Source organism: Crassostrea angulata, chromosome 3 (assembly GCF_025612915.1).
Source record: "Crassostrea angulata isolate pt1a10 chromosome 3, ASM2561291v2, whole genome shotgun sequence".
Taxonomy (NCBI): domain Eukaryota; kingdom Metazoa; phylum Mollusca; class Bivalvia; order Ostreida; family Ostreidae; genus Magallana; species Magallana angulata.
In genome coordinates this window covers 57,915,585-57,936,457 of record NC_069113.1, presented here as the reverse complement: position 1 = coordinate 57,936,457, position 20,873 = coordinate 57,915,585, and the positions used below count along the sequence as shown (strand labels likewise).

At 34.9% G+C, this 20,873-nt stretch overlaps 1 protein-coding gene across 2 annotated transcripts; it reads left to right on the top strand.

The window, feature by feature from the left end:
• The first annotated feature begins 2,346 nt into the window (after nt 1-2,346).
• LOC128176169 (sacsin-like) lies at nt 2,347-19,878 on the top strand. Of its 2 annotated transcripts, XM_052842279.1 has the most exons (9): nt 2,347-2,533; nt 3,253-3,383; nt 3,880-3,974; nt 4,589-4,705; nt 5,124-5,271; nt 5,518-5,724; nt 5,817-7,184; nt 7,287-18,085; nt 18,341-19,878. In XM_052842279.1, exons 2-9 carry the CDS (start codon nt 3,326-3,328, stop codon nt 18,626-18,628), a joined length of 13,080 nt encoding a protein of 4,359 aa, XP_052698239.1. In that variant the 5' UTR covers nt 2,347-2,533; nt 3,253-3,325; the 3' UTR covers nt 18,629-19,878. The 2 variants fall into 2 exon arrangements, with proteins under 2 accessions (XP_052698239.1, XP_052698240.1); XM_052842280.1 differs by lacking the exon at nt 2,347-2,533 and having other exon boundaries at nt 3,141-3,383.
• Nucleotides 19,879-20,873: the final 995 nt, after the last annotated feature.

Here is a 20,873-nt window from a genome sequence, read left to right as displayed (position 1 = left end):
AAATGGCTATATAGCAGTTCTTCCCCCCGGAAAAATGGCTATATAGCAGTCTTTCCCCCACGGAAAGCTGACTATATAGTGGGCTTTCCCCCTTATTATAGCCAGATTACCCCCACGGAAAACCTACTATATAGTGGATTTTCCCCCATTTTTACTTTCCGGCCATGTTTATTGCGGACCATTCGTGACAATAATTTGCAATAACTCATATGATAGTAATTTCTCACGAGAAAGGATAATTATGGCATTTATTAATACCTAGAATAAAATACATGGTTTTTCAACCCCAAATATGAACTAAGGCATGCGCCTTCATAACATGCATGTGTCATCATCGTTAATTTCACCTGTTCTCACCCCTTTTTGGAACACCTTTTACACGGATTTCGGAATACCTCGTATCATTTTCATCTAATCGATGCTTATCTACAGTTTTGACTTTGACGTTATGAACACGTAAGAACACATTTGAGTGAAAATACGCCGGTTTGGAAATTTAATTTTCCAATGTATTACCATCAATGTATAAGCTTCTCCCAGGGAACTAACTTACCAATCTTGACTTAATTTTGTAGAGGAAGGGAATAAAAAGTGGAAATGTATTACTTCCTTCGTCCAAAAGGCCATCAATTTTAAATTAATACCGTTAGAATTGACGATCTTAAAAACAATTATATATTTCTTCTTCTAAATATGAAACGGGAGACAGGATGTAATGATATGATGAGAAACTGAAATGTTTTAGTTTTACTTTTATTGATGGGGTTCTAAATCATGGTTAAGGGGTATTTTAATTATGTATTAAAAGCATGTGTAAAGTTAGTTAGTGTTTACCATTTCGTTTTAAAGTTACGCATATTCATATTTTAAGCACATTTCTACGAAACGCGAGATATTATGATGTAAACATTTTAAAAAACAATGAAATGTCTTCACAACCAGAACAATGTCGGTATCTTTGCTGGTTACTTTGGAAAATGTGAAATGGAGCCTGAACTAACTTTATGTTAATATTGTCACTCAGTTTGCTAATTTTTCCCTTTTAAAGTTTGCAACGTGATTTATAAATATACAATTTTGAAAACGATGCTATATAAATCAAGATATACGATTCCATTACCTAAAAAAATTTTACTATTTGTTTCATATTTTTGCAATAAAGATTTACTTGTGGACCATATAATTTCTTCGAACAATTAAACAAGGGTAATTAAAAAAAAAAAAAAAAAAAAAAAAAAAAAAAAAACAACCAACACATATATTGTGATGAGCTGACTTTTTTTTAAATATAAGCTTGTTCTTCTAATCAACTAACAAGTAAAAAAAGTCGTATTTGCGCTTAGGTTGGTTTTTTATTTTTGATTTTCGGTTTCTCCTTTTATGAATTAAAGTTCATTGATTTATTTATCTAATTATTTATTATATCAATAGTCATCTTATGAATTGATTTAATGTTTTGAAGAATAATGAATTTTAACCGCGTACCTTTTTAAAAAATTGTGTTCGTAAATTAAAAAGAAAGCAGCAGAATTAAACGCGATTTTCAATCATTTTGATAAAGATATATATAAGTGATTGTTATTTTTAAATGATGTTTTTACTTTTAAATGACCGTAAAAATACGTTCACGTGGTCATCTATAGTTTTTGAGATATGGGGCCCTAAAAAATACATATTCTTTATAATCGGATTTCAAACATCGGGCTCAAAAACAACAAAGGCTCCTACCCTGCATGGGGGCTTTAATTTTCGGTGTCATCAACTAGTGGTATACCACTATCACTGTGAAAATATGGTTAATTGGTCATCTCTAGAATTTGAGATTTGGGTCCCCACTTATAGAACACTATTCAATTATTATAATTGTCTATAAAAATAATAAATCGGCAAAACGAAACTTAACCTGTACAAATGAATGCAGATATACATGTATGCAACCTGGGAGTGTATATACATTGATTTTAATCCTTACTGGATACCCATAAATATTTGTTATAAAATCTGAACCAAAAACGTGAGGGAGAAACCCTACTATGGGGGAAAAGCTACTATATAGTAGATTTTCCCCCGGGGGGGAAAGGCTACTATATAGTAGGTTTTCCGGGGGGAAAAGCTACTATGGGGGAAAAACTGCTATACAACACCGGTCCTGGTTTTATTGAAATCATATATAAATGCGTCGAGAATCAGTTCAGCATACACGCTGTCTTTACTTTCTGTTTTATTTCAAAGAATTTACAGGCGTATCGATACTATTACGTCACTTGGATAAATAATAACTTATGCTTAGGTTTTTTTTTTATCTATACATGTATATCTAACTTCCCATTCCGCTAGTATCTTATCAACGAAGTACACTGTATGTATTGTATTCAGCAGAATATTACATGTATATATGATATTTGAGGTTTTGCATTGATTGATTGCATGTTGCCAGTAGTAACTGGACAAGTTTAAAAGACCGGCACCTGCGCACTGTTCCCCAGTCTGAGGACAGACAGACAGACGGTCAGAGTGGACCCTCAAAATGTTGGTAGGTAATTTTGCGTTTTAATTCTGCATTGTTCTCCAGAATTATTCACAAAAAAATGGTAGAAAAAATCATGATGTTTGTATATTGTATAATGTATAATTCAAGAATTACGAAAGTTTCAAGAAGGGGGGAGGTTAAACTCTTGTGCACAGCTTCAAGGTTCCACGTAATAATTTTCGGTTGTAAAACCAGAAATCTTTTAAAGATTTTTCTAGATCTGATCCACACTGTCACAAATACCAGCGCTTGTTCACCAAAAATATATCCATTTTAACCAAGAATAAATATTATATAATTTTGACCAAACTCTGACCATCCGCAGAGCATTTCCACTACACCAATTTTAATCAAATTAATTTATAAAACTGAAGGAAAAAACAGTAAGTTGTATTATAAATTAATAAGCTGTTGAAACAATTAGCCTAGGTTGTATTATCTGATTTAAAAAATGCGCTATCTTTTATTAAGATAAGATAATGCTGAATTGGATAATCGTATTCAATATTTACACTAAGTTGACAAGACAAATTATAACATTGTTCTATGACCAGTTTATATGTATTATCTGATAAATATTTTGTAGTTTCGTTTTGCATTTCCTCGAACTGCCACGCATTATGTGCTTTTTCTGAAATTGTGCATAATGGGTTGCATTTGTATATCATGTTTGCTCTTGGTGTACAAAAGAATTGAAATTCCTCAACCTTGACGCTTTATAGATACACCCAGTCGGTAAATGTCGGTAGAGAAATCGATGACTGAGTTTCCACAGAGCTGAGCAGTCTCTTAGCTATGGCCTCTATTGACGAGGGCGAGGATCAAACTTCAGACTTTATCGACGATAATCAGGGTAAGACAAATCCATACCTATGCCAAGCATGGATCTAGAAAATTTGCCCGGCTGGGGGGGGGGGGGGGGGTAGTAATAGGCGCGGATTAAGATATTTTTTTCCGGTGGGAGGACATTTTTCTTTGCTAGGGGAGGGAAGTTTTAAAGCCTAATTTCAGTATCTTTACGACCATTTAATGAAAACACTATTTCTAAATTGTTGTGAATTTAGTTACAACATCCCCCATTGTTTTATTTAACTCTCTGTTTACTGACTTGCTCTGCTAGAGGATATAGCGACCACGAACAATACGTAAGCTGGCCATTTTGTTTATATATGTATAATTTATACAAAAGTATAATGATTGATTCAACTATAATTTTCTATTTTCGGGTTCGTTCCTTTAGTGGATAGCGACTACGAGGGGATATGTAAACCGCCCATTTGGTTTATTTATAAATATAGTATAATGTTTGATTTAATTATTATTTTTTGTTTGCGGATTTGTTCCTCTAGTGGATAGCGACTATGAGGGGATATGTAAGCCGCCCATTTTACGACAGCTCAAGAACATTTTGGATCAATACCCCGACGGATCGCAGATCATCCGGGTAAGTTGACAAGGGTTGGGGGGGTGTAATGGAATGGGTATAGTTACATGTATGTACATGTATTTGTTATTGACTGGCTTATGATAAATTCTGGTGCATGCACTTATCTCTCTGATTCTCCTTTTCTTTTCTTCTCTTTTCTTTTTTTTTTTTTGGAAAAAAATCTTTTTTGATGATTCTTTTTAGATGTGTTTGGATTATATATAATGAAAGCTAATAATATTTTGAAATCCGTCTTCAACTCTTTCTATCTGAAATTGCGAACAATCTATGTCAGACAATTAGTGTAGGGTGTGTGTCAATAAACGACCAAGTCTAAAACGCTACGGTTAAAAATATAACAGAAATATTTCCTCATTCTTCAATATCCGTTTTTATGCGAAAGAAAAAAATATTAATGCAAAGTTTGTCTCGATAAATCTGATATGCATGTGAATGGAAGACACAACAAAAATGTCTTGTATTCTTTATGTTATTTATAGTTACCTTTGCTAGAAATTTAAATCTATTAAATAGCATTTATTGATTTACATGTACATTGATACTTCAAGAGCTTTATTTATAAATAGGGGTGACTTGAAAAAAATCTTAGTGTTGCTTCCCTTGGTTTACAGGAATTGGTGCAGAATGCCGAGGACGCCGGCGCCAGAAGTTTTAAGATTTTCTACAAGGAAGGGGACGATGTACCAGCACCACAGACGTCTAAGTTGAGCTATAGAAGCTATTTCAGGGTACTCAAACAATCAGATTGAATTCTTATATATAGATCTATAAATGTTTTCCAAATACACCCATTCTGAACCATGCAACTATTTTAATTTTAGCTTAGTTTGTCTGTTCTTTTTATGACATTTAAATCTTAAATTACTCACTTGTTGCTTTTTTTTAAATTAATTTTAAGAGTCTGAGTGAAGTTTATTGAGTCTTATCGCGTTTAGTTTTAAATCAACCTCGAGAGTATTGCATTTGTTTTAGTAATCTTTTATTTACCGTATAAACACCTAAATACGTTAGTTAATGTGTTTATCATGTTTACTCCTTACCATTTTTTTATCCCTTGACATTTATTAGTTCATTGTTCATCACAAAAGAGTCCAAAATAATAAAGTTTAGCAGTTCCTTTCATTTTAATTCACTTTGTCTGAATAGACGCCTGCTCTTTGCGTGCACAATGATGGCGTCTTCACTGCAGAAGACTGGAAGGGAATCAAAAGTATCTACACCAGCGTCAAGGAGAAAGATGCGCTTAAAGTTGGCAGGTTCGGACTTGGCTTCAAGTCCATTTTTCACATTACGGGTAAGTTCACATGCAGGCACAGAGAAGATGCAAGGAAAAAGATATACAGTGTGTTGAAAAGCATCCTCTCCGAAACCGCCTATGTCTAAGTTTCTTATTAAAATTAGCTTTATATTTCTATGGTTCATGTCGTTTTCATTTATTGGCATTTTGTTGATCAAAAAAGCAAATAAAATAATGTCATTTTTACACCAGCCTTCATAATAATGAACAATATAAAGAAATATTAAGTTGTTGCTTTGGTAGATTCTCCAGTAATTATCAGCGGAGACCAACTGTTGATCATAAATCCCCTTGAACTACCCCACCGTGTGTGCCATAAGATTCCGTTCCGGAAGCTGAAGACACCGAAGTACAAAGAGGCGTGGTCATTGATGAGAAGTACCCTTGGGTTAGAGGGAGAGGGGCTGTTTGGGTTGAACGAAGCAGCTATTGACAACCAACATTATCCAAGTACTAATTCTAAATGATGATTTAAATAGAAGAATCATTTTATTCAGGTCAAAATTTTATAATACATTATTTTCAAACGTTTTATTTTTCAGAAACTTTATTTTGGTTTCCATTGCGTCAAAAAGAGTCTGATCTTTCAAATAAAATCTATACATCGGACAAAATGACAGAGTTGTTTGAATCATTTGAAGAAGAAGCCGAGACAATTCTCTTATTTCTGAAATCTGTCAACTTAGTCTCTATTTTTGACACACAGTTTCAAAAGAAGTTTGAAGTTAACTTGAAAGGTATACGAGATGAGGACATAACAGAAAAAAGGGAATATATAAAGAATCAGGTGAAGGGAAACGAGATTCCTGCACAATCGTTATGGAGTGAATATAAAGCGGTTCTAACAACATGGAAACCGACATCAAAACAAGAAAGAGGAGTACAGGAATCATGGCTTGTTGTAAATCATTTCAGAGGAAAAAATGATATGGTAAACTCGTCGATGTTGGAACTGGCACAAGATGAACAACTTGGTTATGCTCCGTATGTTGGAGTTGCATTTCCATTAACACGCAAAATAGATGGTCATGTCTTTTGTTTTTTGCCTCTTCCTTTTGAACCAGATGGTAAAAGTCTGACAAATTTACCTGTCCATGTTAATGGTTTCTTTGCTCTGACGTCCAACAGACGACACATGTTATGGGCTTCCCACGACCAGCATGAATCAGATGACAACCGGCTGAAGTGGAATCATCTGCTTATTTCTGAAGTACTCTCAGCAGCTTACATTAGATTAGTTAGGTTGCTTCTTGAGGATTCCAGCATATCACCGAAAATTATTTACTCAAGCCTACCAAACGCAGAAACTATTGACCCCAAATGGTCGATTTTATTGCAGCCATTCTACACAGAAGTGTTACATATGGAAATATTTCATACAGAAAGTGGGGATAATCAAAATGGACGAATGCTTTCTTTTGAAGATTCATTGTTTTTCTGTTTTGATCGTGAAAGAGAGAAAGTGTCAAAAAAAGTAGAAGAGACCCTTTGGAAGGTACTATTGGTGTATACAGATGATTTAGTTTGCCTTCCATCACATTTGCAGTTTATAGTCAATAGCGAAGACTTCCGACATACAAAACCACGTACAATCAATGCAGAATTAATGTGTTCTTTTCTCAGAAAGGATCCGAGGTACAAATCATTTCAAAAATTTCAAAAACTCCATATTCTACAATATTTTCTGGACAATACAAGAGAAGACCAATTTGAAAATATTCAGCTGTTACCAACAAACGACTCGACTACATGCGTTTCAATTAGAAATAATATGGAAACAGTGTACATTTGCTTGAATGGCGAAGAAAAGATGTTTCCTCTTCTGGATAGACAACTCATCTCCTCAGTACCAGAGAACGAAATCGTTATCGATCAATTAAAGAAAACAGTACTGAGTTGTAAAACAACAGGTTAGATGTTTACATATTTACTGGATTTAACAATAACAACTAAAAAAAATAATAGTCGATGACCTCTTTTGGTTATTAATTTTATATTTTTTGTATTTTTAGGAAGATATGGCATAAAAGAATTTGCTTCACCAGATTTTGTGCCTCTTCTTGAAAGCTCAATAGAGAAACAAAAAATAAGCGATGGCATCCCGCTATCGAAACAACATGAAATCTCAAAATGGATTTCCGAAATTTGGTATTATCTTTCTAAGAATGAAGAACTGATAGAAAAGGTTCAACACCTCCACATTTTAGCAGAAACAGAAGGAGAGAAGAATGTCAGTGTTGTTCAACTTCATGTATTAGATGGGTTATATGTCCTAAAGAGACAAGGCTCTAGTTCCATATCCGGTGCAGTATGCGAAGCTCTGCAGTCATTTGGCGTTACATTACTGAATACACTCCCAGGTTTTATGCCTAATGCTTCTGTAGAAAGATACGTGTGCTCTCCAACAACCAGTGGTGTTTGTGACGTAATGGTTAAACTTCTACGCAAAACTACCAATGAACGTTATTTAATCCAAAAGTTCGAGGAGCTGTCGGCAAGTAAACGAAAAAAGCTTGCTGTTTTTATGAGTCAAGCAAATGACATGGAAGACACTGTAAAAAACTTTCTGAAGGAACTCAAGATATTTCCAATACAAAACCACAATAATTTATGCTCGGTTTCTGAGGTTGATAAAATAACGCCCCTAAAGTATGCGGAATACCCAATTTCTCACCCGGATACAATGATTGATGGAAACTTCAAGGGAATCCAACTTGCAATTATGCTGGGATGCAGTCGTTGGACCGACGAAGAACTTACATTAGATATTCTTACAAGAACAAAAGATAACGAGATCTGTGAAAAAGAAAAAATTGATGCATTCATGGATTTTTTTCTTAGTAGAATACAGTTTGCTACCCCTAAACAAATTGAAGTGTCCACTTTGATTCCATTTATTGAATCTGAGGACGGAAAACGAAGAAAACCACAAGAATTGTTTGAGATTACGGAAAATCTAGAAAACCTGTTTTACGAAGAAAAAGACAGGCTTCCACGAAATCGTCAATTTGTAAATAAACATATCAATGGATTGAAAACTTTGGGTTTAAAATCGTCAGTAGATATTTCAATCAACGATTTGATAAAAACTTTGAATTTTATAATTGGAAATGACAGCAGGCTTTCAAACGAAATAAAACTTAAGATTAAAACTTTTGAAAACTTGGCAAATCGGCTAGTTAACCCATCTGATTCGGCTTTACAAAATGAGAATTATATATTGGATAAAATGAGAAGTTCTTCGTGGATGCCACCAAAGACCAAGAAACCTAAACACTATCCACAGAAGATGCTATGGCTTTGTCGCGAGGACAAACTCCAAAGTCCAGACAAAATGTATCATTCTGAGTATGAAATGTTGGTCGGCTCTGTAGCCTTGGTTGCTAAAAGCAGTTTAAATAGCGAGCTTCTAGATTACTTACTACACCAAAAACCCAGCTCAGATTTAGTACTTAAGCAACTGCTTCTCCTTTCTGAAAACTACAATGACTGCACCAATCGATCGGAGTTCTTGCCAATGTTGACAGCGATATACAATTACCTTGCAAATGAGAGGCTTCAGCAGAGCACCGTCGATGTTTATAGGGAGAAGAATATTGTATGGACCGGAAATGTTTTCGCAAAACCAAAGGATGTCTTCATTGACTTTCTTAATAATTCAACGGAAAAGGTGACACTTGAACCTTACATGTATCAGATACAGCCAGAAAATGAAAAGCAAAAAAATCTTTTTTTACAATTAGGCTGTTTAGCCGAAATTGAAATTGAAAACATTCTGAATATTTTGTGTTACATCAAAGAATGTCAAAAGAGTTTGACCTTGGAGAAATCAAAACACAATTTACTTGTTGTAGAAGGAATTCTAAACGTCCTTGAGGAACAAAATGACAAAAATCTTTTGTCTGGTGTTGAAATTGATCGTATTCTTTTTCCTGTAAAAACCAGAGACAACTTGTTTGAGCTGTTGCCAGCAAAAGAATGTACTTACGTTGATTACAAGAGGGAGAATGACGAAATAGAAGATGACGAAGAAGACTTAAAATTTGTCCACACTAAGATTCGAAGTAGCTTGGCTGAAAACCTTGGGGTTCCTTCTCTGACCAGGCGTATTGTAGAGATTAAAGGAGTAGAAGACATTCCTTGGGGTCAAAAGGAAGAGCTAACAGACAGGCTAAAAAATTTGATAGAAGAATATGCCGATGGGATAAGTGTGCTGAAAGAAATGCTTCAGAATGCAGACGATGCCGGTGCAACATGCTTACATATTCTATACGATGAACGAACAAATGAAAATGCAAAGACAGGATTAATTGACAAAGGAATGGCCGAATGCCAAGGACCTGCGATATGGGTTTACAATGATGCAAAATTCGAAGAAAAAGACTTTCAAAATATCATTAAACTTGGAGCTGGAACCAAAATGGCAGACTTAACAAAAATTGGAAAATTTGGATTGGGATTCTGTTCAGTTTATAACATCACCGACGTACCAAGTATTCTAAGTGGAGATTCGTTGGTAATTTTAGATCCAAGAATGATTCATCTCGGTAAAGCTCTAAAAGACGACAACCCTGGTCTGCGGTTTAGGATATCTGATTCAAAGACCCGCCGTCGTCTGAGACACCAGTTAAGACCATATAATGGAATATTTGATTGTGATTTTCAAAGTGAAAGACCAGTTATGTCATATGAAGGAACATTATTCAGGTTTCCATTACGGACAGCGAAACAAGCCGATGAAACAAAAAGACAAATTTCCCCAAAACAATACACGAAGGACGATGTTGCCAAGCTTATATACAAATTTATTGAAGATGCAGGAAATCTTATGCTATTTATTCAAAATGTGAAAAAAATTGAATTTTTTCATTTGCATCCGCAAGCCTTAGAGCCACACACAGTTTACAGTATTACGCGTTGCTCCCAAAATGGCAAATCAAATATTTTGGTTCAAGCAAATCCAAACTTAGACATTGAAAGAAAACAACCAATACAGACGGTGGAGAATATTTGTATTTCAATAAAAGTACAAGAAGAAGTCGAACAGCTTCATCACCTGTTTAAACAGGAGAAAATCACGGAAAATGCGTCAGATACAAAATGGGTCATAGTCTGGCAAATTGGTACCAATGCGCAAACCTTACCATACACGCACACGAAAAATAATGTTATTGTTGGAGGAATAGCAATTCCTGTCATGCATTCGTTACTGCAATGCACAGAAGTAGAGCAGTCCGCAATGCCTTTTGGATATTACCCACATGGTCACGTCTTTTGTTTCTTGCCATTGCCTCAAGAGTCCTATATTCCAGTTCATGTAAATGGTTACTTTGCTGTAGAGTCAAGTCGGCGACGGTTAGTCTCAAAATCTTCCGACAATTTGATTTCAGAAGGAGCTGACTGGAATATATTTTTATTAAGAAATGTGATATGTGATTCATATCTTTGTCTGCTTGAGAAGCTGGCAGACCTTTTTTATAAAGGAAACTGTTATGAAAATTGGCCACACCAAGGAAAAGACAACATGATAAATGAATTAGTAATTTCATTTTACGAAAAGCTAGTTACATCAAAACGCAAACTGATTTTCAGGTACCAGGACTCAAGCAACATTAGGAGATATTCTTTTAAAGAATGTGTCTTCCTAAACCCTGTCTTGAGATACGAGTCTGAGGACAAAATATGTGAAAAAGCTTTAGAATGTTTCTTAAGATTTAATTCATATGAACCAGAGAAACATGCAATGGATCTACCCAAAGGTACGTACGAACAGCTCAAGATGATACCAACTTGTGATTCCCTATTAAAGGAAAACATTTGTGACCTTAAGACCTTTTACTTGGATTCGTTTTTCCCGAGTCTCTCAACAGAATTTTGGAACCAGTCAACTGAAGAGAGAAATAAGCTGATTTTACTTGCCTTCGAATTGGAAAATGAAGAAGTGAAACACGTGATTAAGAAAACGCAGTGCATACCAACTCTACCGTACGGAAAATTACGAAAACCATCAGAACTCATTTATCCTGATCTATTCAGCAATAGCTTTTGTATTTCAAGACTTTTCTATGAAAATGATGAACGATTTCCATCTGAGGAATTCAGTAAATCAAGCATTGTTAAGGAACTGAAAACTATGGGCATGATGACCGACGCACTTACAAATGAACTTGTTATCGATAGAGTCAAATCGGTAAAACGACTTGCCCAACAAGCTGAAAAAATGTCAGAAAGATGTAATTATATGCTTCAGTACCTAGAATTAAAAATGGAAACCCACAAACAAGTTCAACCAGCATTACAAAATATAAAGTTCTTGCCAGTTTTACAGAAACCTTCAAATTGGCCCTTTAAGTGGTATGCTATTGAGTCGAAGAAGTTTGAGTCAGGGAAGAAACTGTGTCTTAAAAACTGTAAGAACGTAGCAGGATGTGTCTCTTCCATCGTTAATTTAGATGGTCGATATGAACGAGTGCTTAAATATTTAGGAGTACAGGGCACCGAAGATATTTACGAGACCGTTGTGCGTAACCAATTTGAAGAAATCACACGTATCACCCCAAGTGAAAAATTTAATGAAATATGGGAGATATACAGGGATGTTTACGCGTATTTCAATGATATCGATTGCTCTTTTCTGTCCACCTTTGAAGACCAGTGTTGCCTTTTAACAAAGTCGGGATTAGTCAAACCAAACGCTAGTGCTCTGGAACTACGCTGTGATTTGGAACCTTTTTTGTTTAAAGTAGATGATCGGTGGAAAAAATACGAAAATTTCTTAAGGTGCATTGGAGTAAAAAAGACTTTCTCAGTCCATTGTCTATTTGAGACTCTTAAAACAATTGATCTAAAAGAGGGAGAAACATCAGAACATGTTTCCAAAATCATTGATATTTTAAACATGCTGTCGGACACTAAAAGAAGAGGGGGTTTTCAATCTATCTGTGACCGCGAAACAGTATTACTACCAGACACAAATAAAATAATGAGAAAGCCAAGTGATCTTTGTATTGATGATGATAGAGATATAGACACAAAAGATAACTCTTTTCTATTTGTTCACGGAGAATTAAACGCAAATACAACATCACTCTTCGGGATCAAATCAAAGTGTGCTCAGTTTATCAAGCGTTCTGCTGTAGCAGTTTCTTTTGGTCAATCAGAAGCATTAGTAACACGGTTAAAGGGAATTTTAGAGGATTATCCTTGCAATGTATCAATTCTGAATGAATTAATTCAAAACGCCGATGACGCTGGAGCAACAGAAATTCACTTTGTACATGACCAACGATCTCATCCAACTGATTTGATTTTTGACAAAACACTTGCGGATACACAAGGACCTAGTTTAGTGGTGTATAACAACTCTTGCTTCTCGAAGAGTGATATTGAAGGAATATCAAAGCTTGGTGAAGGCAGTAAACGCTTAGACCCAATGACAACTGGACAGTTTGGAATTGGATTCAACGCCGTGTATCACATCACGGACGTTCCGTCGTTTTTAACCATTGGTGAAACAGTCCCAAACGGTTGTGCCTTAGTCATGTTTGATCCTCATTGTGATTATGTTCCATTGGCGACCCCACAAAATCCTGGCATGATGATCGAAGACATACAATGCATTCAAAAGAATTTTCCAGATATGTATCAAGCTTATCTCACTGAAGAAATTTCTAGATCAACAGGTACTTGGTTTCGATTTCCACTAAGAACAACAGCTATGGCAAAGAAATCAAAAATCAAGTCAAAATTCAATTTGACTAATCAAACACTTCAACTCTGGTTTTCTTCCTTGGAAGCCGATATACCCAAGTCGTTACTGTTTTTGTCCAACATTGTGAATATATCGCTTTCGGTAATATCAAGCGATGGTCAGATTCAACAAATAGCATCTGTGTCGGCTAAGCGGGCTCCTACAGTAAAAGAAAAACTCCAAAAATTTAACAGCGATGCCAAACGATATGTAGACTCTTTACGATCAGGGGAAATTTCACTTACAGAGAAAGGAGTATCTGCGCAATACGAACAAGAATTGAACATTTCAATCAAAGATAAAACATGCAAAGAAACGTGGTGTGTTTCACAGGTATGTGGTGTCTATGCCGATGGAACTGTTGACAAGACGTTGCTCGAAAGTTTTAAAAGTAAAGAAATAGCGTTGTCCCCAAGAGGAGGGGTAGCTTTTGAAATTACATTACAATCTGACTACAGATCTTCTACAGCATTCAATTTTTTGCCATTAGATATTAAAACTAATCTGGCAGTGCATGTTAATGGTCATTTTGCAGTCAATTCTGCACGGACGAGTATCTGGGAAAATAATAAGCCACAGGGACATCTTAAAGGAATTTGGAACAGTTTTCTTCTTGAACATGTTATTCCTTTTGCATACATAGAACTTGTTTGTTTCCTTCGCGAAAATTTGTTTCAGAATTCTGAGATGAATATCGAGCACACAATATGTGTTTACAATAATTCGTTTCCAATTTTGAAAACTGTTGAAAATACCCGTTGGAAAATATTAATTGAAAGGTTTTATCAACTAGCTCTTGATCAAAAAGTCGAAATTTTCCCCATTTTCCTTCCCTCGGATGTATGTGGCAGTGTATGCGAATCAAACCATTTCCTTATCAAAAAGATGTACAAAGTACCTTCCGGTGCATGCGTCTCATTTTTGTCCCTGAAGATTGAAAATCATCAGTTTCCATCGTATTTTTGTCCTCCAGACTCCAAATGCGTTTTAATTTCTAGTGAAAACGCACTTTGGTTTGACTCTGATTTGGCAACACTTTTAAAACTATTGGGTTTAAAACTATTAGATTGTTCAAGGGACATTGCTGAAAGTGTGCAAAGCACTTTACAAATGCCAGAAAGTGTCCTTCCTTGTCTTTGTATCACAGACATCATGGAGTTCCTGAGATCATGGAAATCAAATGCTGTAGACAAGTGCCGTATTTCGAAGGTTGGAGTACCGATAACAGAGACATTGTTTAAAGATATTAAAACTTTAGGGAAAATCGTGAAAGTTTGTTTCGGATTGAAAACATATGAACACCCTGAAGATCTAGAAGGTATTCCTTTATGTATTCAAAATGACAATGTACTCCAAGTGTTTTCAAAGATAAACAAGAAATTTGTGTCTGAATTTTGTGATTTATTTCCAAACTCATCACAACAATTTTTGCACGTTGAATTTGTAAGTATGTTTCATAACAAACTTCAAAAAACCCTAGATTTTCTAATGCCGTTAAACATTGAACACTTTTCAAAATTGCTGTCAGATGATTTCGGAAATCTGCATTCAAATAAACCCATTCCATTGATTGAGAATGCACAGAATGAGAAATGGTTTTCAAGATGTTGGGAATTCTTGTCAGTGTCCAACCAAATGAGTAATATTAAAACATATGATGACTTTTTAAGTTCATGGTGCTTGATACCTGTAGAAACAAGATCAAAAAGGGAATTGTATCCTTTTAAAATGCGATTTGCTATTTTGGATGCAAGGTCCTTTTTTGAAGCGACGGGGGATGTTAGCAATGAAGATCAAACAATAGGAAAATTTTTGTCTAATCTTGATATCCCTTCACCTTTCTTGAAATATATCGGCAAATCTTTCAAAAAAAGACAAACTGTGAGATCTTTATGTGCCTCAAAAAATTCACCAGAAATCATTCTTGATTGTATGATATATCACAAGAACTGCTGCTTAGAAACAAAAAATGCTAAAGATCTTTTAGTTTTTCTGTACAATAAGTTACGAAATGACTTCAGCAAACTCAAAAGCAAATTTAGAGAGGTAAATTTATACAAATCATTCGACGGAACTTTAACAAATCTCGATACAACAGGTGACATTATCATCCTTGAAGCTGGATGCGTTCCAACAAGTGGACTGGGGTTGTTTTGCCAAGATAGAAACCTGAAAATTCTCGAAAATAATGTTTACCTTTACGAACTCTACGAAAAGCTCTCATTGGAGAGAATTGCCAGTATTTCGTTTTATGAGAGGTATTTGCTTCGATATCCGGAAAATCTTGATCATGAAACTCGAATGAGGCACATTCTTCACATCAATGAAAATTGTCTTTTTAAGAAAGGAAGTGATTTAATGAAAAGACTTATTAAAGATTTCCCATTTGTTAAGAATGCTAAAACCAAACGACTGCAAAGAGTTTGCGATTTCTTTACTCCGTACCCTCGAATATGTCGCAGAATGTTCACGGATGAAGAATTACTTCCTTTAGACCCATTCAAGGATGAGGAGTGGAAAGATTTGTTGTATTTTGCGGGTTTAAAAACCAATATTCCTGTAGAAATGTATCTTAGATTTGCCAGGAACATTGAAAGACGACAGGAGAAAGAAAAAGACCAGAATTTGTATTCAGACTCAAAACTACTTTTGAATGAAATTCTTAAAATTCCAAACATACATAAAGAAGAGCAGTTCCTTCGACAACTAAGGGAGGTCAAATTTATCATCCCTTATAAGGTTAAAAGAGGGTACTTGGAAATGTTATGTGCTTTTAACACTGCTTCCCTGATTTCTTTCGAAAATGCTGTTTATCCTGAGAGTGAGCTACTGACATGGTCAATGTGCAAAATTTTACCAGATTTGAAGTGGCAAGACAAAGAACATTCTTTGAAAGTGGAGGAGAAGTTACTCATTAAAAGAATACCCGACTTGAGAGATGTTATCTCGCATGTTCACAAACTGTGCGATAACATATATTTAGCCGTTAAAATTGAGCAAACTAACATAAAGTTGGTGGAAAATGTCGGTGAATTGCATGAATTTATGGAATTGATTTACACAAAACTGAAGAATATGGCTGTATCTGCTAGAGCAGTGAAAGAAATGGAGATTGGGTTTAGTGAAACTCCATTATTCTACAACGACAAGAAAAATTGTTTTCTTAGATGGGACCAAATGGTTTTGGAACTTAGAAGAGAAGACGAAATTTCAACCCACCTATGCAGAGGGAGTGAAATATATGGGGCGCACTTTGATTTCTTCAGAAAACTTGGTGTTACCAACGAAGCTACCTATTTTCATTATGTACGAGTGTTTCATGTGCTCAAATCACTGATCGGAGACAGGCCACTTATGGGCGAAGAATTATCTTTGTGTCAGAAAGCTATGAATGGATTGTTGGAATCAGTCAAAAAATTGTCCAATCTCTCAATAACTGGAGAAGAAAATTTTGATAAATTGAATGAGTTCCCTTGTGTTTACATACCAACAGACGCAAATAGATTGGAAAAATCGTTCGATCTGACAATATGCGATATACCAGATTTTGAAGAGCGGTTAGAAGGCGTTAACGATATTAAATTCGTTAAAAGAGCTCATTCCAGTTACTCTCGAAATAAGTTGCTTTTATTATTGCCCTCAAATTTTAGACCTAAATGTATTTCACAAGAGGTAAAAGAAGTTGTGTGCAAAAAAGACGGATGTCAATCATCTGAAGAAATTAGAAATCTTAACAAAAGAGTTCACAAAAAAGAATTTATGGATGCTTTATTTGCCATTTTATCACTGTCAAAAATAAGCGGTAGCGAAAAGGAAAATTATAGAGCGAAATTGGAGAGATTGCATTTTGAACAGGTGTCTAATTTGGAAACAATTCTTGTTTTTAAATCTAATGGTGTTGAAATTCAAGGCTCAAAAAAACCTAAGGAGATATTCTATGATCCGGATGATTCAATAGTGTTTATCAAAATAAAGCAGGGTACTCGTTCATTATTTCGATATGTTCGGGATCTAGCATTTGATGTCATTGTTAAATGCACCAGTGATGTTGCTAACCGGTACAAAACAGAAATTATAAGATTGCTAGAATCTGAGACAGTCGATGAAATAAATGAGGTATTATCCAGTTTAAAAGTAGGTGTTGAACCCAAATGGGAACCAGAGTTGGGGTCATATGTACCGGAGGATCTTCATGAATATTTAGAGAATTCTATTCAAGATTTGCGGCCTAGTGAGATCGTAGCCTTAGAGATCTTAAATCCAGCGTTTGATGCAGTGGAAGATTATGTTTACATTTATGTCAAGGTTATAAAGAAAACCGACACTAACATGTTTCCCATGTATGAAATTTATGATGGTTTACAAATTCGTCCTGAAATTGCATTTAAACTATATCGGTTCGTTCCAGCAGAGAATGGTACTTCCAGCCAAGAGCTAGAAAGGTATACTGACCTTGGAGGAGAGGTATATCAAACTCGAAAAGGGGTGATCTTCAACGAAATTAAACGCACACTTATTGAAGCATGGAAATATGATGAACGAGATTTCAGACGAGTTAAGAATAGATTATTGCTGAATTGGCATCCAGACAGACATCCAAATAACCCTCTTGCGACTGAGATAACCCAGTATATTCTCGAGATTTGGCGTCGGTTGAAGAATGGTGAATTCAAAGAACAAGTTCAAAATTGTTCTGAAAGTTTCACAAGGCAGCGAAACTTTTACTATAGACACAGACAAAAATGGAAAGGTGATGTTTTCTATGGTGAACGTAACCCTACACATGCGCAGCCTAGGAGGGAGGACGACGACGACTGGCTTGACGGTTATGCAAACCGACGTCGACATCGAAGACGAAGACATTATTCGGGATGGGCATCCTATGGAGGGGGGAGAAGAACGAGTTCAGCAGAATACCAGCCAAATCCTCAACCTCAAGTTGGGAAGCTGTGGTTAAAACAAGCCAAATACAACATGAGGGCCGCACGCATGGAGATGGATCAATCTGTTTCATCCGACTGGGACAATGGAAGGAATTGGATATGTTACAAATGTCATTTGGTAGGCTTTTAATTCGTCTTATTTATGTATTTTGTAATGTTAATGGGGTTGTTGGGGTTTTTACTTCATACAAATAAACAACAATATGAATATAAATATAAGAATTCAATTCTTATGTTTAGACGTCGTCAGTCCCAATGCACGATATTCAATTTGTCTGCACAGTCTTGGTGCGTTTATGGAGCGTCGACATCCAAAAATAAGCATTCAATGCTAAATATGTTCATTATTTGACATAAATGTATTTTATTTTAGACCATAGAGACCAGCCTGAAGAGTTTACTATATCGTCAGGATGCCCAAAAGGCCTATGATAACCGGAACAATCACGATCTGGTTTCACTTTCACATTGCCTGTCCATTCAAGAGATGACGGAGGCTTGTCGAAGGTTCATATCCGAGGTTTGTGACAACCGGGACTTGATGACCTATCCGTCTGTAGGCCACGTCCCCGGTGAGGCGTTTACCGCTGAACAAGCGGAAGGGGCGTGTTGTATCGCCACGGAAATCATTGACCTCTGTGATGAACAGTGGGGTTCGTAAAAGCAGATGCATGAAGTAAATCAAGCAATCGTATTCACAAAACAGTTAAGTCGTGGTACGTATTGTTTAGGTTGAAAATGAAATTTAGTGTGTTTGGAAAATACATTTATTTATCATATCTGTATAATTATGTAAAGTAACTTTAACCTAACTTTGTGAATATTTGATATCTTTTTAACTGTTCGAATTATTTAAAACGTGGATTTTCTGTAACAGTTACTTGGATCAGCATTGTCTAATAGTTTGTTATTTAGAAGCACAATTTGTCTTTATTCACTTTCTTAAGTTACTGAATTAAGATGAATTATAAAGGATAAATTCGATAATTCTAAATTTATACGAATATAAACTAGGTTGGAACAGTTTATGTTTTTTAAAATTAGATAGCTATACTGAATACATTCTTTACAGTGCTAAAGAGTGTGTGACACTGTTCTGATAGATAGGGTTCATGTCGATATAAATGTATAGCTGGTACATTTTATTTTAAAGAATATGGATTTTTTCATTTAGCAAATTAAATAAGATTTTGATATAGAGATCTCAGTTTCAAGTTTTTTGGGGTTTTTTTTATACAAATGTTTTTAGTTATACTTTGTCATGGTATCTTGTGTATATATATTCATGTTGAATTCTTAGAAGTGTGCTATCCTTTTGTATGATGATGTTTTGTATTTGTCAAACTTCATGTATTACTACAATATTAAACATTCATCTTTATTTGGAAGTGGTTACTCTTAAAATGATGCAATAAGGCATCTTCTAAGAATTTATTAAATCAAATGTTATTATTAAACACTTGCACCAAATTCGTTTAAACATTCAAATTGGTGTATAAATGTAGAGTTATTTTATGCTAGAAGAATGATGAGTTCTACATTTCTGACGTGTGTCATGGTAGTAATAGTGAGTTTTAAATATTTTGTTTTAAAAGGTACGAATTCATGATATATGTTTTATTATGTTTTTGACTCGGTAAAAAGTTATGTTTGATTGCTATACATTTTTGGAAGTTTAATTATGTTATTAAATACAGATTATATTAAGTACACATTGGTAGAGTATTTAGGAACAATTGTTCATATAAAATGAAGACCAATATGAACTATGTAAGTCTTGTTATGGTGACATTATTTCAAACGTTATTTTTGACTTTTCTTTAGTTTTTTGAGTAAATATATTGTGTCATTTCGTAATTGTTCGTTTATGAGTATTTCCCCCTTAGGAAAATAAATCTTTGTGGAAAGTTGTCTTTTAATATTTCTTCTACAATGCATTTTAAAATATTACCTATTTCATATGGTTATAGTTGAATTCATGATGTAGAAATCTTAAAATTAAGTGTTGCCAAACACTATGAAGTTCACTTTTTCATTAAACCAGCCAAAAAAAAAACCTGATTGGTATTTTAATATTTATTGCAAATCTTTCACATTTTAACTTAAAATTGAAAATTGAGAGTTTTTCCCTTTCCAATATGGCAATAAATTTAATCAATCTGGCAGCTAATGCGGTAGTGCCAAGGAAACATTACATTAATTTCATTCATTTAATTTATTCCCTGACATGGAGTAAAATACTAATGGCCATAATTCATTGATAACTTGTCTTCAGGTTGAGTTAATTTAAGGGGCTAAAGACCTGTATAGAGGAAGCCATTATCCATGAACAATGAGAAAACAGGGTACATATACATGTCGTTACATACTGACTCTGGAAGTTCTCTTAGTCAACATATTGACTGTGAATAATCTATTCAGGATTCATAAATAATTGCAAAGGAGTTTAATCTAAAACATCATAGTTCTGTTGTTAAGACAGCAACCAGCATTCTCCATTACACTTTATAAGGCATGAGACATCTCCAATACAATTTATAAGACACGAGACGGAGACATTTCCTCGGCCCTGAACAAATAATTTAGAAGATCCAAATCTGTTTCATTAGATAACCTCACCAATGGAGAACTTAAGTACACTGAACAAGAGTGTTTGTACAGAACAGGGGTTAACATAAAAAGGACTCAAACAAAGCTAAATTTCTGACATCTTCTCTTTATATCCACAGGACATACAAAACAAAAATCAAAACATTACAACAAACAAGTCATAACAGTACCTACAGTCAAATTCAATATTCTGGTCCACACAGATCTCTATACATTGTTCATCTAACAGTGTTAGTCAGTCTTACTGAGTATTACTCTCTTATTAGCAGGTTACACAACAGAACATTGCAACATCT